The following is a 23,082-nucleotide window of genomic DNA, read 5'->3' as shown; positions in this document are numbered from 1 at the left end:
AAACAATAGTATTAGTTGTTTATTCAAGCCTAAGCCTAAAGGAAAGTGTTGGCATTTTTCAAATTGGGTCTTATCCTCATAATCGTGGCCTTTGCACTCCCTACTGCCATTGTAGAGATGCAGGAAAGTGATCCTCTCACAAAAAGCAGGTATGGTAGCAAGCAATGATCTTGCCAATCTTCTTGGTGTGGTAGCTTCAACTTGATAGCTAACCAATCTAGCTGCAGTAATAAAAAAACACATATTACCATACTTATTGTTTCAGGATTATCATGACTCTGTTTTAACAGAGGGAGACACAGATATTACAGATTGTTCTGAAAGGCTTTGATTGCTGTGTAGGAGTATAGATCTGTTCCTTACGACTGTTCCTTATTTCCCGTTTCTTGCTGTCAGTAAATGTTGGCTTCTTTTAACATGACTGTAATCGTTCTCTAGCTTTAATCAAGTAGGCTGGAGATATACTTGCTTTAAATTACGCAATCGTGCACTTGATGGCTGCCTCATATACCCTGCGTCCGTTTGGAGTGTTAGTTGTGCATGTTCTTGGATGTTAACACTATGCATTTGCAAGATTCAAAATGCACTTGAACTGTTGGGGCAGTTTGGGAAGCATACTTGCCATTGTCCCTTTGTGCCAGAGTTCAGGGCCTTATTAGCTACAATGGTGCCACTGTTGCTTTTTCTACAGTGATCTCAGAATTAATGGTGCGTTCCAGGCAACCTGTAACTCGTGTTTTTACAACCTTCTACTCATGAAAGTGCACTGGAATGGCAGTCAAACCCGTAACTTACCACCCGTGAACTCGTACCATATTGCTGTACTCCCAGTTACGCTTTCTAAAAGGTTATTAGTCGGCAAGATTTCATTGTTCCCTTAGTCGCAAAAACAAAATAAATCAAAACCTACATGACTGGACCATGTGGGAATTTAATTTGAAAGGACAGACACAGGAAGTGTCCACGTTCAGCAGTCAGACAGGAGTCAGGTTAATCTCCAGGGCTGGTACCTGCGGTTCTTCCACAGGCTAGTTAATAACATGTCGGGCAGGAAATCCAAAGTGTGGGATCATTTTGAGAAGGTGAAGGACGAACCCAAGGTGATATGTAAACTCATCTTCATTGGTCGACTACAAACATGACGTATCATCTGAAACATGGAAGTAGCTACATGCCCATTAGCCCACAGCGTCATTAACAGGCGGCTCGCTCAGTGTGTGACGTGCACTTGGAGATAAAATATAGGCCTATATTAATGAAGGTTCATTAGTACGGTTTGTATTTCTCTGTAATGTAGCACAGTGTTAACAATGTTACTGATACTATTCTTTCTCACACCGTCAACTCAAACCACCAAAATATATAATTTAATAATTAAGTTAATACCGTAAACATGCGAGTGACTAGTCGAATGATGGCCCTAAATGATGACTATTGGTTGACTATGAAAATTCTTAGTCGGGGGCAGCTCTAGTCTCCAGTTTTGTTGTTTACATCATGGAAATCTGAGAGCTCTCTGGTGTGATCCCTCTCGGAATCCTCCAATAACTCGCATAGTACTTGTGTAAGTAGTTACAGTCGTGATAGTATATCTTTGGCCTTACTCGCCAGTTTTGGAGCTTTTCGCTGTGAGAAAAGGTCATTCATGACCAAATTGAGTGTCTTCAGTTGCATGAACCTTGTAGATGTCCAAACTTCAAACTATTCTGAACATTTTTCACTTCTCCATGTTGGCTGTTCATTCATCACTTTGCAAACAGCAGTTGACAGATCAAGGACCACTAACTCATTTTGCAAATATGTCCAACAAAACTAAACTGAATTAAGAGTTCAAATAAAACATTCACAGCTGGTTGCTCTACGTGTTGCCGTCATACCAGAGGCTTCTCCATTTATGAAGCTGAAAGCAGTGTGGGCAAACACTCCTTTCACTCTGATCACATTGAACTCCTTCTATCACTCTGTTTGTAGGGTTAGGTCTGCGTCACATGGTCTGCTTTAATGCTGCAGGTTACAGGTGTATTTTTAAAAGAGGTTTTCATTATTCACAGTAGGAGTTATGCTGAGAAGAAGCATTCATCTGCAGTGAAGGGCATATTCCATTATTTTTCTCTGTGTGTTTTGATTTAGAGTGACTCACAGTGAATCTTTGTCTTTAGATCAACAGGCTCACGGTCAGCAAATGGTCACAGAGATGCTGACCTTTGAAAGTAGACGGCTGAAATCATTTTTGTGAGAAGCCTGATGAAAGATTTTGTCTTCGTCAAAGTCACGCAGCCCAGTGGATGAAATAATATTTTCATCCCTGTGAGGCTAAAGGTGTCATTCAGAAAACATGTAAAAATCACTATTGGTGATGAGCAGTGGGTTTAAGTGTGGTTTTCCCTGTCCAATGAGCCTTGATGGAATACAAGAGCGCTAACTCTCGCCCACATTCATTTTGAAGAAATTTCAAATTAGCAGACTTCATTTCCTCTAGTTTAGCTTTTTGTCCTGGGAGGCTTTCAGGTTCAAGATAATATCCTTGTGCAAACAGGATCCTGTCTCTGTGATGCAAATAGAGCCAAGCTCTTGTTCAGCTGCTGATGATATAAATGAATGAACAGCCCTTGAATTTAGCAGAATTTTTCAATATTCACGACGTGACTGTTGTTGCACATTTTTGTCAAGTACAACCTGTCAGCTGCTCACGTGTACTGAATACAAAATCCATTCAATATAACCCATGTCTGACAAGCTCAAATGATATGACATCTCTAAAAGTTATTAGTGTTGCATGCAGTTTAGTTTCCTCACCATTCTGTTCTTGTTCTTGAGATTTTCCAGACAAAACTGTCGTTAGGTTTTTATCCATTCTGCCTGTTTTGAGTCTGACCTTTAATATTTCTCTCTTGTACTTTTATGAAACACACTGATTTAATTCAAAAAGTTAGATGATTTGTACCACTTTAATGTCTGTGTGCTAATCAGAAGGCTTGTACCAGTTAGCTAAGCTTAGCAAAATGAGTGGAAACAGCTGACCTGACAATATACCTTATAATTAGCTAATTAACCTGTTGTATCTTAGTGGTTTAATTCACACATTAACATATGTAGGAAGTTACTACCACAAGCCACAGGTTGCCAAGAAATATTTTAGGAGTTTAGCTCCCCATGAAAATACATTTTCTTGTTTTTACTTTTCTCCGTACAGATAAGCCACTTGAGATGCATTTTAATTAGCAAGATTTGCAGTTTTTCTCAATTGCTAAGATGTGCTTAATGAAACTGAAATCCACTTGAACTTCATCATTACCTCCTTTGCACAACAGAAGTCTTCTCTTACAAATGTGTTTACACATTTTCATTGGTTTCACACATTTTTCACACCCTGTTTCAGTTACAGTTAACACAGATCTCGTAGAAATACCCATAACACTATTGGATTAAGTGTGTTGTACCAAAGGGAAACATCATTTTACAGCTGATAGAAATTACTTGCATAATTATGACTCATTCCCTGATGCACCTGTGTGAAACTCTTTTGCACTTTTCAATGAGCCCACTGATAATACCCACCGATAAAAGATGCCACCTCTGTGTTGCTAGTATTCAGCATTTCCAAACGTCCTGGAATCAAGGATGTAATCAGGACTAGGTCAAAACCTAATATATGGCTGCTGTGGTCTGACATAATAGAATGACAAGGAAAACTATGATCCAGTACAATTAAAAAAAACTGTTTCCAAGTATTTGTGGTATTTGTAGTTTGGATGCCTTTCTTTATTGGTTCTTTGGTGAAGAAAGACTGTAGCGCAAAAGCTGTACCACACTGAAAGTCCCAATTTGTCTCGTCTAGGTGCAAAGGACAAATTTGTTCAAGCAAATAAGAAAAATTGTGAAAGGTATTGAAATACTTTCTTTTCCTACTTTGGAGAGAGCAAAGCTAGTTGTTTCCATTAATGCTAAACTAAACTAAACTAATCACCTTCTAGCTTAAGTGCCGTACTTAACACACAGACATTAAAGCAGTGTTGATCGTCACATCTCACCCTCAGCAAGAACACAAATATCATATTTCCAGAAAATGAAACTATTCATTGAAGTCCACTTTCAGATCCTCAAGAAAAACAGTGTAATAAGGGATGTCAGAGAATGTGACAAAGATGAACTCCAAGTGGTAATCTATAATGTAGGCTTGTTCTTGGAGTGAAAGTACTGCCAGTGTCTTTCTTTTATTTATTTCTTTTATTGTTGCCTTGTGGATATGAAACAGGGCGGGACATCTACTTCATTTTCAAGTCAAACAGAAAATGTAAAATGCATCTTGGTCAGTGCAGTAGAAAACAGTTGGTTCAGTTGGTGTTTAAAATGGCAATCAAACAATACATCATAAACTGGATTTTGGTTGTTGTGAATAAAAGTATACACAGTTATTAAGCTGTATATTATTTCCTTTATATTGTAATTGATGATTTCTTCAATTTGTTCTTCGTGGTATTTTGTTAGTTTGACACTGTGATCCATGTGTTGTGTCCCATTTAATGATTAATATTGAGCTCAATATGGTCAGGTACACACACAAGTACCTATTCCGTCATGAGCTCAGTTGTAGATCTTTTTCAAGAATATGTACCTGAACGCACACACACACACTTGTGCCAGCGTGTGACAGCTCATTCAAGCCGACGCTGTGCAGACCGGCAGTTTGTGAATAATTCAAAGTGATTATAAATATTTGAGTCAGAACAGCACGGCGGATGAAAGAGTCATCTGATAGACTCCTTTCATCCTCCTTCCTCCTCCTTCCATTAATGTGAGAAGAAGCGTAGTGGGAAGCAGAGAGAAAAAAAAATCTGTCAGAGATACACACAAGAGGAGATGAAGAAAGGAAAGAGGAGAGTGTGATAGAGGAGAGTGAAGACATAAAATGAACCTGTGATACTGGTTCCATTAAGTCAAAAGGACAGTGTCATCTGCAAAGAATGAATCACACCAGTTCTACGTAGCCTTTGAAAATAGCTTATTATGGTTCACCCATTCAGAGAAACAGGGAAATGAGGTCAATTGGTGGATAAAACACCTTGAGGAGGATGAAAGATGAGGTGGTTGAGAAATGGAGAAGCTTGATGACTTGCCTTCGGACTGATACAGCACAGTCCAGTGAGACAGTTAACAGTGTTGGACATTTCTGCAAATGCACAAATGCAAAGAAATCTCTCAGCAAAGGCAGAAGTTATACCTGCATAAAAAGTCTGAATTTGTCTTAGAGGAACAATGTGTAAGATTTAAGGAGATTTAGTGGCATCTAGCAGTGGGGATTTGAGATTCATTCAGTGTTCATTGTGGTGATTAAAGCCATCAGAAACACTGAATAAAGCAGTTGTAGATTACAAATCAGTGTTTCTCTTATGGTGTTTTGCACATTGCGCTTTCTTTCTCTGTTTATTTAAAGTGTGCTCACCTTAATTATGATCCAGACATTCAGATAGTTTTTAACATGCGCCGAATTATCAGCAGAGGTCTTTTCTTAAACTACTAAAAACAAGAAATAAATCAGTTTTAAATTACAAATCAGTGTTTGGCATGTTGGAGGCATGCCGTAAGCTAGCACCTTCTTTGTGGAGTTTGTAAGTCCTCCCTGTGTCAGCATGGGTTTCCTCTGGGTACTCCAGCTTCCTACCACAGTCCAAAGACATGCAGGTTAATTGGTGCGACCCCTAACAGGATAAGGGGTCATGGAAAATGAATGAATGCTGGAAGATTACATTTACATGGAATAGAAATGCAGTTTATTTTTCTGAAAGTTAACAAAAAATAAGGTTTTTGTATCAGTACTAAAACTTTGATGCTGTATTGACATTAGCATTAAAAATTTAACACTACCAAACCTTTCAGACGTGTGCATAATATTTGAGGTCTACAAAAGTGTGCAAGTCTGATTAATCAGGACTAAGAGGTGTACCGAAGTCACACTTTACCACTGACAGTTGGGGATAACTGATGTGCTGCAATGTGCTAGAAAAGGTAAAAAAGACTGCAAGCTAGTAAACACTGATTTAAACAATGTTGGATTTAAAATACTTAAAAACAGGCTTTGTGAATGTTTAATGAGGAATGAAATGCACTCGACAGGTTTGTTAGACCTCAGTGAGACACACTATGGTAACACTGAGTGGAAACATGACATTTGTTTGTTTACAAGGAAACTCCACAGGGCCCTTTTAAATCCAGTGTTGTTGCTGCTTCACAGATAATCACAAGTCACTGACTGATCTCGAATTCAACTCAGGTCTACTTGTGTGCAACTGAAGTGCAATCTAAGTAATGACAGAATTGTAACTGATTATTTTCAACCATAATTTGTTTTTGTCACTCAGCTTGTGTTCCTTCTTCCTGTAGATCTGCCACGTTAATCTCCCCCCTGAGATAAAAAATGGAATCACTGTCAGATGAACTGCAAAATCTTGACCTAATAGCTCTCAATTACACACCACGCACCACCAAATTCAGCACAACTCATTATGTGCAATAACTGTGTTTCCTGAAGGGTTCGTAGGTCTAATCTATTGATTGCATTTAATAATTACAAAGTCATAGTTGCATGCAAATAAAGGTGAAAGGTGAGAAAGAGTTAATGAAGATGAACAGCAAGAGAGAAAGATGCAATCAAAGAGAGAAAATAAAGAACTGAGGCTGCAAGGGCTGCAAAAATACAGAGAAAGAATTTAATTATTTGGTATCACTCATTTGACATGACATGAAATATTAATACTGTGATCTGAGCAGAGAACTGGCTGCTCAGTGCTACTGCTTGAGAAACAGAGAGATAGAAAGAAAGAAAAAGAAACAAAGAAAAGGCATACAGTAGAGGTGAGAAAGACATATAGATGATTTGTGAGGTTTTTATATTCATATTTTTGTTGCTGTTTGAAAGTAGAGAGACAGAGGTGATTTTTGCTGTACAGAGGAGCTGCAGGATAACATACTTTACATCAGTCATGTTGGAAACTGAATTAGTGAATCAAGTGTTTCCCTCCCTGGTTCAGTTTGTTTGGCTGAGTGATATTATCTGTCTCAGGTGGCACCACAGAGAAACACAATTTGCCTTGAAATGGGATTCCTAGTCTCCTTTGTTACGGGCTAAAACAAAATAAAATTTCATTAAAATGCAGGAAATGAACCAGAACAACATTAATGTGAGTGTGAGGAGTCATAGCAGCTTTAGATGGCAACATGAAATCCGCACTAATGCCCGAAAGCAGCTTTGTCTTCATGCTCTTGACAAGAATAAACACCCGAAAGGGATAATTTTAGGAAAGAGAAGCATAATTGATGTTAGGCATAGATTACGCTTTGTTGGTAAAGCATAGTAACTTTCCATGAAAGTTAAATTGGAATCAAAGATAACTCCTAGATTTTTAGCCTTGGACTTAACAGCAGGTGTTAAGTTAAGAAATTTGTCACTGGAGACTGAAGTGTTAAGTGGCCCAATGATTTTCAGATTTTTCTTCATTGAGTTAGGGGAAATTATTAGATGTCCAACACTTGATATGTCTTGTACATTTTTTAAAGAAGTCAGTCTGTTGCAGATCCCGCCCCTGCAGATGCATAGAGTTGCATGTCATCCGTATAAAAATGGAAAGAGTTTTTATGGTTGAATGTTAATCTGCCCAGAGGAAGCTTGTAAATAAAGAATAGAAGAGGACCTAGGAAAGAGCCTTGCGGTACTCCGTAGTGCATAATGGCAGTAGATGATGAGAAGTTACCAAGAGTGACTGAAACTGTCTGTCTGAGAGTGAGAGATAGAAGATGAAACATTTAAGAGCAGTGTCTGTAAGTCCTATGATGTCTTTAAGACTGCAGCTTAAGGTTCTGTTATCAACTGTATCAAAAGCAGAACTTAGGTCAACTAGGAACAGGGCAGACCTTTTACCAGCATCAGCAGCAAGGAGAGGATTATTGGTAACCCTAGGAGGTGCTGACTCAGGGTCATGTTTTTCCTCAAAAGCCAGATTGGAACTTTTCAAAAACATCATGTTGACTCATGTGGGCATTCAATAGTTTGTAGACAGTCTTTTCTCAGCTCTTTCATAGAAGTGGGAGTTTGGAGATTGGTCTTTAATTGTTTAGTGAATTGGGATCTACATTGTTTAAAAAATGATGGTACAAGGCCAGTTGCTGGTGAGAGGTGAGACCTCTTTGAAGAGTCTGGCGGGAATTGCATCTAGGCGACAGAAAGAGCAGTTAAGCTGTGAGACAGTCTCCAGCAGCGTCTGGAGAGAAATGGTTTCGAAAGAGGGACATGATACAGTATGTGGGTGTGTAATAATAAAGCTATGAATCTGTGGCATAATCTGACCTCTTTTTTTTTCTTTTTTTTTTTTTTCAAATTTAATTGTAAAGATTGTACAGATGTTTTCCCATGCTTCAGCTGAGTGATTAGGAAATGAGTTATTTTTTAGTCTGTTAACAAAATAGTTTTAAACACTATTCTGGGATCATGGTGGCATTCAGCAATGATATTGGAGTAAAAGGTTTGTCTTGCAGATTTGATGACAAGTTGAGTTGATTTGAACATTAGATATTTTTATTGAGTGAGATGAACTTCAAGTCTGCTGTGTAAGCATGAGATCTGTTGCTGAATCTTTAGCATAGGTTTTTTTTTTGAGGATTTTACAGTATAAACTTGGTGTCTGATGGTTGTGGTGGGAGTTGCAGTCTGTATGCAGGTATTAGCTTGCTGATTGGATTTTGTTCAGAGGATACTAGTGGTCTCAGTGTTTACATGATGACATTGAAGGAGACAGAAAGAGAGAGCTGAGGAATTAGCAGGACAAAACAGAATGAGAGAGGCATAAAGCAGTAAACCCTCTTCAATGGATGGATAAATATTTCATGCTTATTTTGAAGACAGTGGGATTCCTTAAGTGCAGACAGACAGCAAGTGCTAACAGGACTGGGTGTAGGAGATCAGTGTGTTTCAGCTGCATTTCAAGAATCTAAGTGATATGCACCAAAGGGGAAACATCAGGGCTCACTGCTCAGCTCACACAGTTGGAGCTGTTTGAATCCAGAGAAAAGCTTTGATCCCTTGTGAGATTCCTGGTGGGGATGAACTGGATTGTGCTGAAGTGATTCATCGCTTGATGAATTGATCAACAAAAGTTTTGACCAACAACTGAGTTTTGCATTAAGTGTGGAAAATTTGTGATATATTTAATTTGCAACACAAAAAAATGAATTATTCACTTGTTGGTTTATGATAGGGATGTCAACAGTTAACCATTCATCAGTTAACCACCAAGAATATTTTTGATCTGTTACACATGTCGGTCTATAGGTAAATTTGCTTCTCTTCAGTTTACTGCACTGTGCACCACCAGGGTCTGGTAGGAGCTAGCTAGCAGTGCCGCTCAATCAGCAATTACCTGCAAGAAATGCCATACTGACCCAAAAGCATTGCTGTGGAAACACTGTGCCCACCCTTTGAGGTAATGGTTAATGGGTGTTGGCCAATCAGTGCAAAATTAAGCAAAACTGACATCCCTAGTTTGTACATATCTTCATTGCCTTGGGCTTTCACTATGTTGTGACATCTTATAAAGGGACAAAGTAATCAACCAATTTGAAAACTGATGCATTGATAAAGAAAAAAATCATAATCAAATTACGTTGGACAATGCCATAAAACCCCATGCTGAAACGCCCAACTTTACAGTAGAAATAAACATGTTTTCAGCCTGGCACAAAAAATGGTTTCTGTAGCTAATTTCCACCTTTATGACAACTGTAAGAGGGCTGAATTTTTATATAACGTGTCTAACTTCTATTGGGTCAGTTACACATCATTAAGGGCAGGGCCACTTTGATTGACAGGCTGTCTGTGGGTCAGATTCACCCATCGCTCTGCCACGGCTCCAGCCTGTAATCCAGATGTGGTCCCTTCTGGCTCCAAAAACCCATGATGGTGAAGGCCAATTTCCTCCACAGTCTACGGAAAATATTTAGGCATATATTTTAATATATAACCTCTTCTGTTTCCTGGCAGAAAGATATTGACAGTGCATATTGATTTGTTTCTTTCTTCTTCTTTCTTATTTCCTTTCTTTGTAAGGTGAATTGTCTTCAAAGACACCCTCATTGTCTTGCACATGTATAAGTCATTTACTTTCCTTTGTATTTCAACACTTCTTTTTCTTACTTCCTGTGCTTTTTCTGTGCTCATGTAAAGATAAGACATTCCTATACCATCAAAGGAAAAGCAGTGATGCAGCTCCTCACATCCTGTTTCCACTGTAGAGCTGCCCGAAAGGTGCCCTCTTTGAAACTAAATTAAAAAGACATATAAAATATACTTCTTCTACGTCACCAGGACAGCATGAGAATATCTCTCTGCTTGAATTAATCTACATACTGCATGTTACCCACTGTAGCCTGCCTTTGCTCAGGGCTCGCCTCTCTGTCCTTTCTTCTCTAGTCTCATCCTCTTTCTTCTTCTCTTTCTCCTCTCTGCTGCTGCCAGGAGCCTTGAACTCATAATTGTAATACAATTATACTTTCACTGAATGACAAAGAGGGAGAGAGATAGGACAGGAGAAAGAGAAAATGAGATAGTGTGGGGAATGGGGCTGACTATCAGGAGACAGTTAATGTCAGTAGAGATAGAGAGCAAGAGAGATATGGTTTCTGAGCCAGAGAGACAGAAGGCCAGAAGACAAGAGACAGTAGAGAGGAGACAAGATGTTCTGGAGCAGGGAAAAAGACAGATATAGAGGCTTTGGCTGGGTAGACTTGGTCCCTGATGTAAAGAGGAGAGGAAAGCTGAACAGCCATGAAATATTCTCTCTGAAGACTTTCCTACCAGCAAGTCTTCAGTATGCAGAGAGACGGAGGGGGGATGTCAGAGAGAAGGAGCTGCAGGAGGAGGAGGAGGAGGAGGAGGAGGAGGAGGAGGACAACAACAAGGCAGAGAGTAAAGAGGGTTAGAAGAGATGAGGCAGAGATGGGTTAAAGGAGAGAATAAAGGAGACTTAGATGGAGAGAGGGAGGCAGGTGGAAAGGGAGGAAAGAGGGAGGGAGGAATGGAATAAAAGATGAACAGAGATATTTAAAGAAGCTTAAATGTATTCAAAGTGAGGGAGGAAGAATTTAAGGTACTAGAAAGGTAGATGGAGAGTACACAAGAGGAAAGCAGCTAAAGAAAAAGTAAGGAATGATTATAGACTCTTTTACTGTTAGTAAACAGCATGATGTTTTTTGGTGGAGGCAAAACAATTCTCCAAAGACATTAGCTAGGCCTAGCTGGCCTCTTCACCCTTCCATGTGCCTACGTGGAAAGCCTAAGGTGGAAAGAATACACCTCTCTGCCCTTCCATGCGCCTAGATGGAAGCCTAAAGCAGGGAGAGCAGCAGCAAAGACCCCACAGGAGCAGAACAGATCAGCATCAATGACAAACAGAAATGACACTGATAATTCAGACACAGCATAAAAAGGAGGAGCTGGGGTGGAGGCAGGTTGCAAAGCAATTGGTACCTATTGGTTGCATAGAAAGGAATCATGTGATCAATCAGCTGACTCCATCAGTTGATTGTCCTGCCTGAACTAACGCTAAGCTCAATTTTTATTTCTCTCATTCACTTGCTTTCTCACAGCACTGCAGCACTGTATCTCTCACTCGGTAGCCTGATTCATGATCTCAGCTTGCTGCCATGATCTCTTTACTTTTCTCTGTCTTTTTTAACGGGATAGAAATGTTCTCCAGTCATACTAAAATGGTCCCTAATCGATACTGGAGTACTTCTATGTTTTATGAATGAAGTGGTACCTGAATCGAAGCAGCAGTGTTGTGTGTGTTTGACAAATTATCAAGTCATCCCTGCACACCTCACTCCAAGAGTTCCTTTATTTTAAGAAAGTACTACCCTCTAATCAGGGACTTTGGGGGTGTCCCTGGAACTTAATTCAGACCCTGGTCCCTGCAGTTGAAACAAGGTGATTTTCTTAAAGGACAGTTGTCAATCAAACACTGACACAACTCTCCAGACGCTGAGACAGAAAGAAACATTGTTGATAAATCTGCAAAGACCTTAATCTTCCAACACATTCTCACTCCGACCTCGTCACATGTCAGTATTTGGTCATGGACTTTCCACATTGATTGTTGACATTCTGGGGCGCTGTGTCAAGTTCTGCCTGTTATATGCATTGTCTTCTTTCTCAGTACACTTCTGTTTTCACAGGACACACAGACTCTTTCCAAATAAACACCAACCTTGGTACAACACTGAAAATTTATGTGTTTTTTTTTCTTCAACAACTAATAGACGTGGTCAGGTTTAGCAAAAAAAGAACAAGGTTTGGTTTTATGATCTTAGGGTACATAAACACTGCTCTCCCAGGTGAAGATCTCCATTTGTTGGACCCATCCACCACTCCTTCCACCCAGCCTACTAGGACTTTCGTCGCCTTAACTTTTGTTCTTGTCCCGCCGCGTTTCTCCAGGATGCCACCAGCCGCCTTTAAGGCTACAGACGTCACTGACCAAGTGCTGGATTTCGACAACTTTGGAGTGAGACCGGATGGTATCCTCCTATTAATTATAAAAATATATATATATTTACAGATTTTTAAAAACCATATTGACATTATTGACATTACAAATCAGATTTCAGTCAGACAAACCAAATGGGTATCCTCCAAAGTCTTTTTATTTCAGATACTCATCTCTATGTTTCTACAGACAGTGTCTCCTCCTGATCTGTGGTAGAGAGATACTGTCGGTCCTACCACACTAAAAAAAAAAGAGAAAAAAAACTATAAAGCTGCATGCAGCTCCCAGGATGAAGCAGTCGGAGTTAGCCATTTTAATTGACTTGAGTGCTGAAACCTCACATTAGCTTTTGGCTGAACTTCAGAATTAAAAAACGATAACTGTCTCAGGATAAAGATAGGGTACAATTATCTTCCCTAATGTGTCCTGTCAAAACTCTGCTGTGCACTCAAACAATCAGATATCTAAAACATTAACTGTCTGTTGCACTGGTGAGCTATTTTTGTTCATTTGAATCAAGGAAGTGAACATGCAAATGAGGACACTTTGAAGTTTCATTGGAACTTCATTGTTGTTTCTTAAATTAAAGAGCTTCTCTTTCAAACCTTGGCAAGGGAAGGTTCCTTGAAAGCATTATCTGGGGCAATTTTCCAAACAGTCGCTGCTCACACTGGTGTAACATAAGTTGGAAAAAAAGGAAAAAAATAAACGCTGTCAAGGAGACGATTCACTTGAATAAAAATCAAAAATAAAGAATAAAAAAAGCTACCTAATTAAGGCTTTATTCTCTGCAAGTTGATTTTCAGTGAAATAAACCGAAAGCAGTAAGTGCCTATAACACCTTCCACGTACAGACCATGGCATTACTTAGTAGATCACAGTAAAATTAAGGCCACCTTCAATTAAGGTTGAAGGAGGTGTCGTGGGACCAACTAGACGAAACACTGGTGAAAGGAGGTTCCCACCCGATGACCCCAAAGACATGTTAGTTATCGCTGCTCACTGGTCTGTATAGTTAAGCCTTGCCATAATAGCTTATCATAGGGCTTAGGAGGTTATTCACTGAGTGCTGATCCTTTCTCTAGAGCACAAAATTCTTGTGTTTATTTGAACCCCAGTGCATTTTTACTTGCAAATAAATAAGGATTGATGTTTATCTGAATTTATAATATGAAAAAATATGTTTTTAGTTTGACAATTGAACATGACATTCTTCAGCAGCTCATTTGTTTGATTGGGTGCGCTCCAGTCATACTGCACACTGCTCAGCCTCCCTGGGAAAGTTTATTCCAGGGTGCTGGAAAGGAGGCTCCCACCGATTGTTGGGCCTCAGATTTAGAAGGAGCAATGCAGATTCCTTCCTGGTCATGGAATAGTGGACTAACTCTTTACCTTTGCAGGGCTGCTGGAGGGGTTGTCGGAGTTTGCCCATACAGTCTACACATGTTTGTGGACTTGGAGAGGGCTTACAACCCCATCCCATGGGGAGTCTTTTGGGTGTACTGCAGGAGTACGGGGAGTACAGGTACTAGGGTTGCTGTTATGAGTCATCTGGTCTTTGTATAACCAAAGTGAGAGCTGTGTCCACATACCTGGCATAAAGTCACACACGTTCTTGGTGGGTGTTGGCTTCTGCCAGGGTTGTCCCTATTCTCCGATTCTGTTTGTGATATTCATGGACAGGATCTCAAGGCGCAGCTGGGGGGACTCAGAATTGCATCTCTGCTTTTTGCAGATGATGTAGTTTTGTTAGCTTGCATGCACTGGGGCGGTTTGCAGCCAAGTGTGAAGCGGTCATGATAAGAGTCAGCACCTCCAAGTCTGAGGCAATGGTTGTTTGCTGGAAAACAATGGATTGCCCCCTTTGGGTTGGGAGTGAGTTACTGCCCCAAGCGAGGGAGTTCAAGTATCTCAGGGTCTTGTTTACTAGTGAGGGTAGAATGGAGCGTGAGATGGATCAGTGGTTTGGCGCAGCCTCTGCAGTGATGAGGGTGTTGTGCTGGACCATTGTGGTGAAAAGAGAGGTAAGCCTGAAGGCAAAGCTTTGGATTTACTGGTCCATCTGCATCCCAACCCTCACCTATGGTCATGAGCTCTGGGTAGTGACTGAAAGAATGAGGGCGTGGGTATAAACAGCCGAAATGAGTTTCCTCCATGGGGTTGCTGGGCTCAGCCTTAGAGACAGGTTAAGGAGCTTGGACATCTGGAGGGAGCTTGGGAGTAGAGCCATTGCTCCTTTACGTCTCAAGGGGTCAGTTGAGGTGGTTTGGGCATCTGATCAGAATGCCTCCTGGGTGCCTCGCGTTACAGGTGCTCAGGGCATGTCCAACTGCTAGGAGGCCCTGGGGCAGGGCATGCTGGAGGGATTATATATCTTGTCCTGCCTTGGAATGCGACCTGGCTTTGGATAAGCAGTTGAAAATGGATGGATGGGTGGATGGATGGATCTGAATTAGTATTGTGAAAAAATATGTTTTTAGTTTGACAGTGGAACATGACATCCTTTAGCAACTCATTTGTTTGTCTCCCCTCTAGTACTGCACATTTCACAACTTCAATTTGCAGCTGTTTTGAGTATTCTTTGTCTCTTTATTTAGATCATTAAATCTTAGATTTAACATCAGGCATAAAGTATAAAGGTATTGAAAACATCTTAAATTTAGCATCCTGCAGATGCTCTGCAGACAAAGGCAGGAAGGATGAGAGAAATCCAAAAGAGCTGAGGGCGTTGAGACAGATCGCAAGTGAAGAGGAGGAAAGATACAGAGAACTAAAAGTTAGAGGAAGGTAATGAGAGGATGAAAGGATAAAAGACTGAAAGACACAGATGTTGAGATGCAAGGGAATAGATGAGTGAAAGACCTACAAAAAAAGAGAGGGGTGAGGAGTACGTCATCTAAAATTGGAAATGGGGGGAAAAAAGAGGACGTGAGGAGGAAAAAAGAGGCAGAGGAGGAGACGGAGAGAAAGGATGAAAGAAAGAAGGGGATGTTTTGAGGAAAAAAGAGAAAGTGCAAAAGAGCCTGAGGCCAAACTGAATGAAGGGGGGAGGGAGAGGGGAAGAGGGTGGGAGGCGGAAACATTTGACTGCAATGCGTTTTTGTTAAGTTTTATCCAGGGCAGATGAAACAGAAAGAAGCAAAAATCTGCAGTTATAGCAGCAGACACACCCGACACACACTCATAAAATTAATGACTCACTCAATTTCTTTTATTTTACAGTGGATGGTGTTGTTGGATTTTTGTTTTGATTTTTATCATTATACATTCACATACAATTTTCTGCAGATATTCCTTGGCTGCAGAGGCTGAATCCTGATATTATACTGTTATGACCTCAATACAGTCTCGTTTTTACCAAGAGGTTGATAATATATCTCAAACGGAGTCTGAAGGCAGAAAGTAAACACTTTTATTTATCTGTGTTGGGTGTGTGTGACCCCAAAACATCAAAGTTGAAGGTATCAACCATAAAAAAAAGGGAATCAGAGTGAGACAAGCCAGGAAGATGAAATAAAAATAAGAAGAACCCTGAGGGCAAAGCAGACACTGGCCCATCCAGTCCAACAACAGATAACTGAGAACTAAAGCTGACAGGAGCAGAACCACAGAAACAAGACAACCAAACAAAGTTGCAACACAAACCACAAGGTCACATCGGGCTGCTGCTGAGGCCATACCTGACTGAGACCAGCTCACCTCAGGGGAGAGCATGGATCAAAGCAAAAGCCACAAAGGCCAGTAGAGGGGGACCATAACTTTGCTGCAGTGTCAGAATTAGTCCAGAATATCAACCAAGCAGAGGTGATATCTTTTTGGCTGTTTAAGTTGCTGGCACTATCCCTACTCCTCAGAGGATTAACGCTTTTGCCTCGGTGTAGACCTTTGAAGCTCCCACTCAACGGAGCTGACGGACTCATCTGACATAATGACATCAAGCAGTGGTTTCTTGGTTGAAAAAGCAATCCATCCAATGAGTGCCACGCAGGGACTAATAATTAGACATCAGGCCCACATGCAAAAGTATGGCTGTTGTCAAGCTGCTGTTTAGCTGTCCCAACATTGTAGTTTGTTTTGCTTTAATTTTATTCAGGTCCTAAAACCCCATCACAACCAATACATTAGCATGGCTACGCATCAGTAATATGACTGTATGCAATAATATACTTAACCACAACAATGTGCCTCATCAGTTTGTGGACTCCCATTTGAAGCCTGAAGTTTGGCAACCACTTTGTTTTTGTTGCCAGAAGTGCCCATATTTGGACAAGAGGGTGGAGATAACCCTAAAGGTGGCTGCTAGCTTAATTAGGATGCTGCTTTTACAGCTATGCTTCACTGTGATAATACCAATGTTAATTTTTGTTAGCACTAAAACAGGCTTTTAAAACAAAACCAAAACTGAACATCTGGCTCCTTAGAGGATCTTTCAGTACAACCAAACCCTGAACAAGACTTTTTATACGGACGGCACCAATCTGCTACTTAAAGTGGCCACACCTTAATGACAACATCAACAAATGGGTCAGTTAAAGAAAAATTCACCCAAGTACAGTCGTCATGAACGGGGAAATTAGCTATAGAGACCAAAACCTTTTTTCTTAGTTGAGAATTTTAGTATGGGGGTTGATGGTGGTTATTCAAGGAGCGCAGGTTTTGGCACTTGTGCCTTGGGTTCATTGCTTAGCCTTGGAGGCTGCTGCTTCATTCAGGCAGATACACTGGTCTCTAGTGTGGTTACGGAAAATCAAATCCCTCTCCTGCATGGACATTGATTAGAGTGGAGGCAATGTCAGACTGAAGATGGAAACAGAGTGTATCAATTTGACAGTTCTGTCTGATATCAGGCAATCAATGCTTTTTAATGATGATGATTTTGATGACCTCATGACCTTTTATCTAGTGCCACCTTTAAGACAAACTTCTCAAGCAATTACAGCTGGTGAGGCTCAAAGAACAACTCTATCATGTTTTTTAATCCTTCCAATGGCTTAGCAATCTGAGGTGCGATAAATTTTGCTTTAACAGGGCTTTCAAGTTTGAGTCTGGTTAAAGTTGCCTTTTTTAAAAGGTGCCCTGTGGAAGTAACTTCAGTCAGTTCGTAATATATTAAATTCATTTCATCCTATTTAAAGTTTTGTATTTTTTTCAACTCAGACATCATCTTGTAACAGAAGAATTGGCATTAATTCTAACTTCTGGAGACAGCTGCAGTCTTGGCCCACGTCATGTTACTTCAGACTGCTTCATGTAACTAAAGACTTCAAATAGGAATAGTATAGAACATACGTTTTAAACCTGGAAATAAAAGCCTGAAGTCGCCACCTCCAACCACAGCAGCACCACAGGCTGCGCTCATTATTAAGACCAGAAAATTTAGAGGAGCACCACTGGTTATACTGCATATTAAGAGCGTCCTCACAAAATCTGTTTCTAACCAGCAACCAGCAATTTTAGCAGCAGCACCTCACAAAGACACTGTGAATTCTAATGGTACGAAGTACCTCCAGCCCCCAGAGTGGCTCTGTCTTTTATGCAGACTGGGTTCAGCTGCAGACACTTGATTAAGCTGTTAATGTGTATGTGTGTGACCTACAGTAAGATGAACTGCCTGTCTTAAGTGTCTAATTTGACTGAACTTTTGTGTTTCTGTGCTTCGTCTCTTCTCAGATACACTAAGATGAAAACAGCTACCAACATCTACATCTTTAACTTGGCTCTGGCTGACTCTCTGTTCCTGGCTACTTTACCTTTCCAGGTATGACTTATTTGCAAGGGATTATAAAAGAATTTAAACCTTGACCTTTTACACTGTTTCCTGAACTAGTCTTTTTGCCCAGTCTTAAGATTACAATAACTAAAACAATATCTCTAAAATCTTTGATTATTTTTGTGACACCTGCATTTTTTTTCCATTCATATCTGGTCCAACTGCATTTTTAGCCACTGAGGCTTTAAATGTGTCCATAAAACAAGTTCAGATAAATGTTGACCAACACATTATTTGTCAAGATTCACTAAAATGCAAATGTCAGAGTCTGACCCAGCCCATTCTCATTCCTCAGTCGTCAAATACAATTTGTCACGCCCCTCTGCATATCACATGCAGACACCAAAGGCATCCTTTAGATTCTTTATGATAATATAATGATGATAACCTTTATTTGTATATCACTTATTTAAACATAAGCCCGGTCACCTTTGGTTACCACCCTTGACCTGTGGACAACTAGTGAGGGGTAGGCTTGAGGATCTCAGGTCACGACTTGGAGTGTAGGTGGTCAGAAGCTCAGCTCTAAGTTGGGGCGAAACCATGATGAACCTTAAAAGTTAATAAAATACTCTGAAAATCAATTCTGAAGTTAAGTGGTGAGGTTCGGGGTGATACGTGACCTGCGATTTGTCCCAGGTAAAATACAAGCTGCATCTTTAGGAGACACTCCTGGCTTTTAACTAACAGCTGATGTAAAGAGGGAGAAAGTCCACATAGGGCAGGAGGGAGGGGTAGTGGATAGGTCAAACAAAACCAGACTTGTCCCTCACGTTCCATATTTAGGTCATGTTACATTACGTAAGAAATAACCTGGAAATCCAGATGCCCCGCCCCTAGCAAGTTCTAATTTGCTCTGCATGGGGATCTGGCCCCGATGAGCAATCGGACCAGTCAGATCAGTCTATCTGACAGAGGTGGGCTCTGGGCGAGCGTAACATAATGAAGACAGTTGAAAAGTAAACAGCCAAGATGGCAGCTGCTCAAGGACCGCGTCCATTCAGTGTAGCTTTGGAAGAAACGCTAAGCCAACTACACTTATCTTTTGCCTTGAGAGAGGAACAGAAGACTGCCCTAGAAGCTTTCGTTTACAGGAAGGACCTTTTTGCTGGTTTGCTGACGGGATACAGCAAAAGCATCATAGCTCCACTGGTCGGCAAACCAATGGGGCTTAGTGCAATGAATACATCACCTTGTATTTTGCTCTGATTGGCTATCATGCTATCCAATTGCGTGCGGCGGCATTTGAAATGCCTCAGTTAGTGCCGCTCCTTGGGAAGGAAGGGTGTATCGGTGAGGGCCAGACTCAAAATCTTTCTCGATTTGAGTCTGGATTTCCAGCCTACGTAAGAAACATAATTCTTCTAACCCATAATGTGGTCTCTGCCTAAACCTAACCACAGTCATTTCACAACACATTAGAATATGTTTCAGTTGCGCAAAAGGGCACCCTAAGCATCACTATCAGACGCCAAGGGGCGCTACAAAGCATTGGTGTTTGATGACCTGGGAATGAGAACAGGTTGTCTAACCATAAAGGTTGTAAAACTTCTTCTCATTTCTGATGATGTCACTGGCTCAGTTAGTTTGAGAAACTCATGGGTGACATCAAGAATTTGTTGTTGTGGTACTCAGATGGATAAAAGCTCAATTTATGTTTTTTCAGGGGCATTTTGCTTTCAGCATGGCTCTCTCATTGACAGTATTAAAGAAAACAACAATGCCCTTGTTCTGGAGGGGCAGCAGGGCTTGTAATAAATCAGAGTGCAGTCCAATAAAACTCAAATGTTCTGTGATTGTAGAAGATGAATTTTGAAGGTAGAGAACACTGCAGGTTAAATGTTTATTTTCTGTCACTATTGATTTTCAGAAGTGACCCTGCAGACCTTTAGAACAGGTCAAAGTAAAGAGGAGGGTGCTCATCATATTAAATATCAGAAAACCTGAGTGTCTAACACGTGCAGGTTTTACTGTAAATGTGACAATACTCAGCTGTTACAGGCAGAGATACACAGGGACCCAAACAAAGCCAGCGCCTCTGTGCAACACTCTGGGTAATTTATTCTGTTAATGGTAACAGATGTGTGAGGCCTTAATGGATGGCTGATTAATGAAGGACAATTAATGGAAGACTGCTGGAAGATTGCTTATATGTTGTACAATTCTCTGTTATTTAAATTATTTAACATTGTTTAAAATGAAAGTTAAAAGATGTTGTAATTCAGATTTGCTCTTTGCCACCATCTGGATATGATAGACTTTATCAGTCACTGGTTGTTTGTCAGGTGTTGAGTTTCTTTGCCTCACTGCACTGATTTGTTTCCACTGAACTGTCCAAAGTCATATTTCAGAGAAGATGGAGTCCTCTGTTTTGCCTCCAGCTCTTTTTCTATGTTCATTCTCTGGTTTCCGGATGTTTGCAGGGCACCGATGTGTTCCTGGGCTTCTGGCCGTTTGGGAACGCTCTGTGCAAAGCGGTGGTGTCTATCGACTACTACAACATGTTCACCAGCACCTTCACCCTGACAGTGATGAGTATGGACAGATATGTTGCCGTCTGCCACCCTGTCAAAGCGCTGGACATGAGGACTCCTCACAAGGCCAAGGTAAAACTGTTTCATTTCAAAGTGTGACATTCACCTTTTAGAAACCTTCACACCTACTTCATCGTCCCTGAAATGACCGCTGACATCAGATCAGATGTTAACAGTCACCTTGGCTCACTTGTCTGCCCATGAATCCTTTAAACTCACTCTGTGTGCTGTTGTCATGTGAGAAACTGACATCTTAAGAAGCGTTCTTCCAGGCGCCGATGGAGGCATGACAAAAGGAAGGAACACTAAAACACAACAGCAGATGACTTTCAAGGTTTTGACTGTTTTCTGCCTAATCCTCCTCATCACAAATGGATGTTACACTTCAAAGTCTGTTTACAGGTGTTGGGAGTATGAGTGCATATGTCGAAAAAAAGTTGTATTAACCAAGCCACCAGGAACAGCACCGGGCTTTGAAACCAATTCGAGTGGTCAAACCATGGAATTACAACTTCTGGGTCCCTTACATGAGGCCCTTGGACTCAAAAAGACTTTTTCCTACAGACTAACATTGTGAAAAAGACATCTGTAAATTAGTGGATACATACTGTATTTTGGAGCATCACAACCCCTGCAAAATGATTCCACTATCAACATTAAACCCATTCAGTCTAATAGCATTTTTAAAGTCCAGAAGAGCCAAACTTTAAAATCATTTTATCCCCATTTAAGTTAATTGAGGGCTAACCTGGATGTCAGCTGCCTGGCTGGCCAAAGTCTCAAGTGCACCAACAGTGCAGAAGCTCCAATAACTTTACACACGGACGTCAAACTATTTTTGGCTTCATGAGGCAATGAGCAGCTTCTTACAGTAAGGGTCCTGTCTCTGACGGTGTATCCTGTTCTCTTTATACATTCATCATATAAAACCTTCTGTGGCTCCAAAGGAAGCTGCGCAAAATCTTACATCTTACATTCACTGCCTCATGCATTCGGTATTAGAGTTAGCAGCAGGCGACAGAGGTCTGTTAGAATCACTTCTTTGTGTCAGTGGCCTGGGGCGCCGAAAAGGGGGAGAAAAGGAGAAGGATTCTTGGGGCCCATGATTAAGAGGGGCCCAGAGAGACCCCTAATAAAATTATAATACTGACTAAAAATAATATGACACTAAGTTATTAACTAACAAATATATTTTATTTATAAAATTTATTTATATAAATAACAATAAATAAATAATAAATTTATATCTATTTATATAATAGCCACTCGCAGTTTGAGTGAAGTAAATAACGTCTTTAGAAAGCTGGTGCAAACTGGGCGCTCCTCTGTGGAAGCCTCTCGCCCAGACTTTCCAGTGATCGTGGCAGCAGTGATCGTCTGTTAAATCAGCCTGTAAATAATATTTTGACATTATTATGATAATCATTATTACTTTAACGGCATCCGAAGATACTGATGCGTTGAACGGGTGACAGTCTGCGGTCGTTCTCAAAACGCACTTCTGTCACGCACTTCAAAAGCAACTTTCAATAATTTATTTTACGAAACGGGGGAAACAAACGTGAACAAAAACGGTTCCATAATTCATATTAAATTCAAAAGATAACGGAAAAACAGCTACAAGTGAGAGGGAATAGTGATAAAGTGGTCAAACTTGGTCAAATCCACAGCCTCAACCCATCCGACACTGTTAGACTGACTCACCAGCAGACATCACTACATGTCTGTTGTGATGGTGTTGTGTTCAAGGTCCCCCACAAAAAAACGGGAGAAAAAAAAAGGCTGAATATTCAATTTTTTTTTTTTTTTTTTCATCAAAAATTTTCGGCGGCCTCCCGGCCAGCTGTGTCTAGGACCCAGTAAAAATTCTTTTCATGGGGCCCAAAATCCCTGGCGGCGCCCCTGTCAGTGGCCATGGTGCACTGTGGGTAATGTAGGCTCATCTACCTGGAGTCTGACGATGTTATAGGTGAGCAATTCTAAATTGGTGGAGTACTCTTAACCTTCCTCCTGGTTGCCATTTTAATAACAGCTGTGTTAAATTGGAAGCTCATCAGTCAGAGGGCCCTGATGATGTGGCTCACTGTCATGGTTTACTAGAACATGTAGCATAACACAGAAATTGTTAGTAACTGAGCTTTTCCTGCGATGATTAGTGATGTGATCGCTCACTGATGTGCATTTGAACAGTGATTTAATCAGTTAGCACAGTCAGAAGAAAACAAACTACACAGTGACTATAAGT

The 23,082-nt window shown here is 40.6% G+C and overlaps 1 protein-coding gene across 1 annotated transcript in view; it reads left to right on the top strand.

Moving 5' to 3' along the window:
• The window catches only part of oprl1 (opiate receptor-like 1), a 156,723-nt gene that overhangs the window by 82,013 nt on the left and 51,628 nt on the right, over nt 1-23,082 (top strand). Inside the window, exons 3-4 of the mRNA XM_049580418.1 lie at nt 18,204-18,291; nt 20,727-20,909. Coding sequence (XP_049436375.1) covers nt 18,204-18,291; nt 20,727-20,909 — 271 coding nt within the window. The remainder of the gene's footprint in view (nt 1-18,203; nt 18,292-20,726; nt 20,910-23,082) is intronic.

Source organism: Epinephelus fuscoguttatus, linkage group LG7 (genome assembly GCF_011397635.1).
Source record: "Epinephelus fuscoguttatus linkage group LG7, E.fuscoguttatus.final_Chr_v1".
In the NCBI taxonomy this organism is placed as follows: Eukaryota; Metazoa; Chordata; class Actinopteri; order Perciformes; family Serranidae; genus Epinephelus; species Epinephelus fuscoguttatus.
This window is presented reverse-complemented; position numbering and strand designations above follow the sequence as displayed.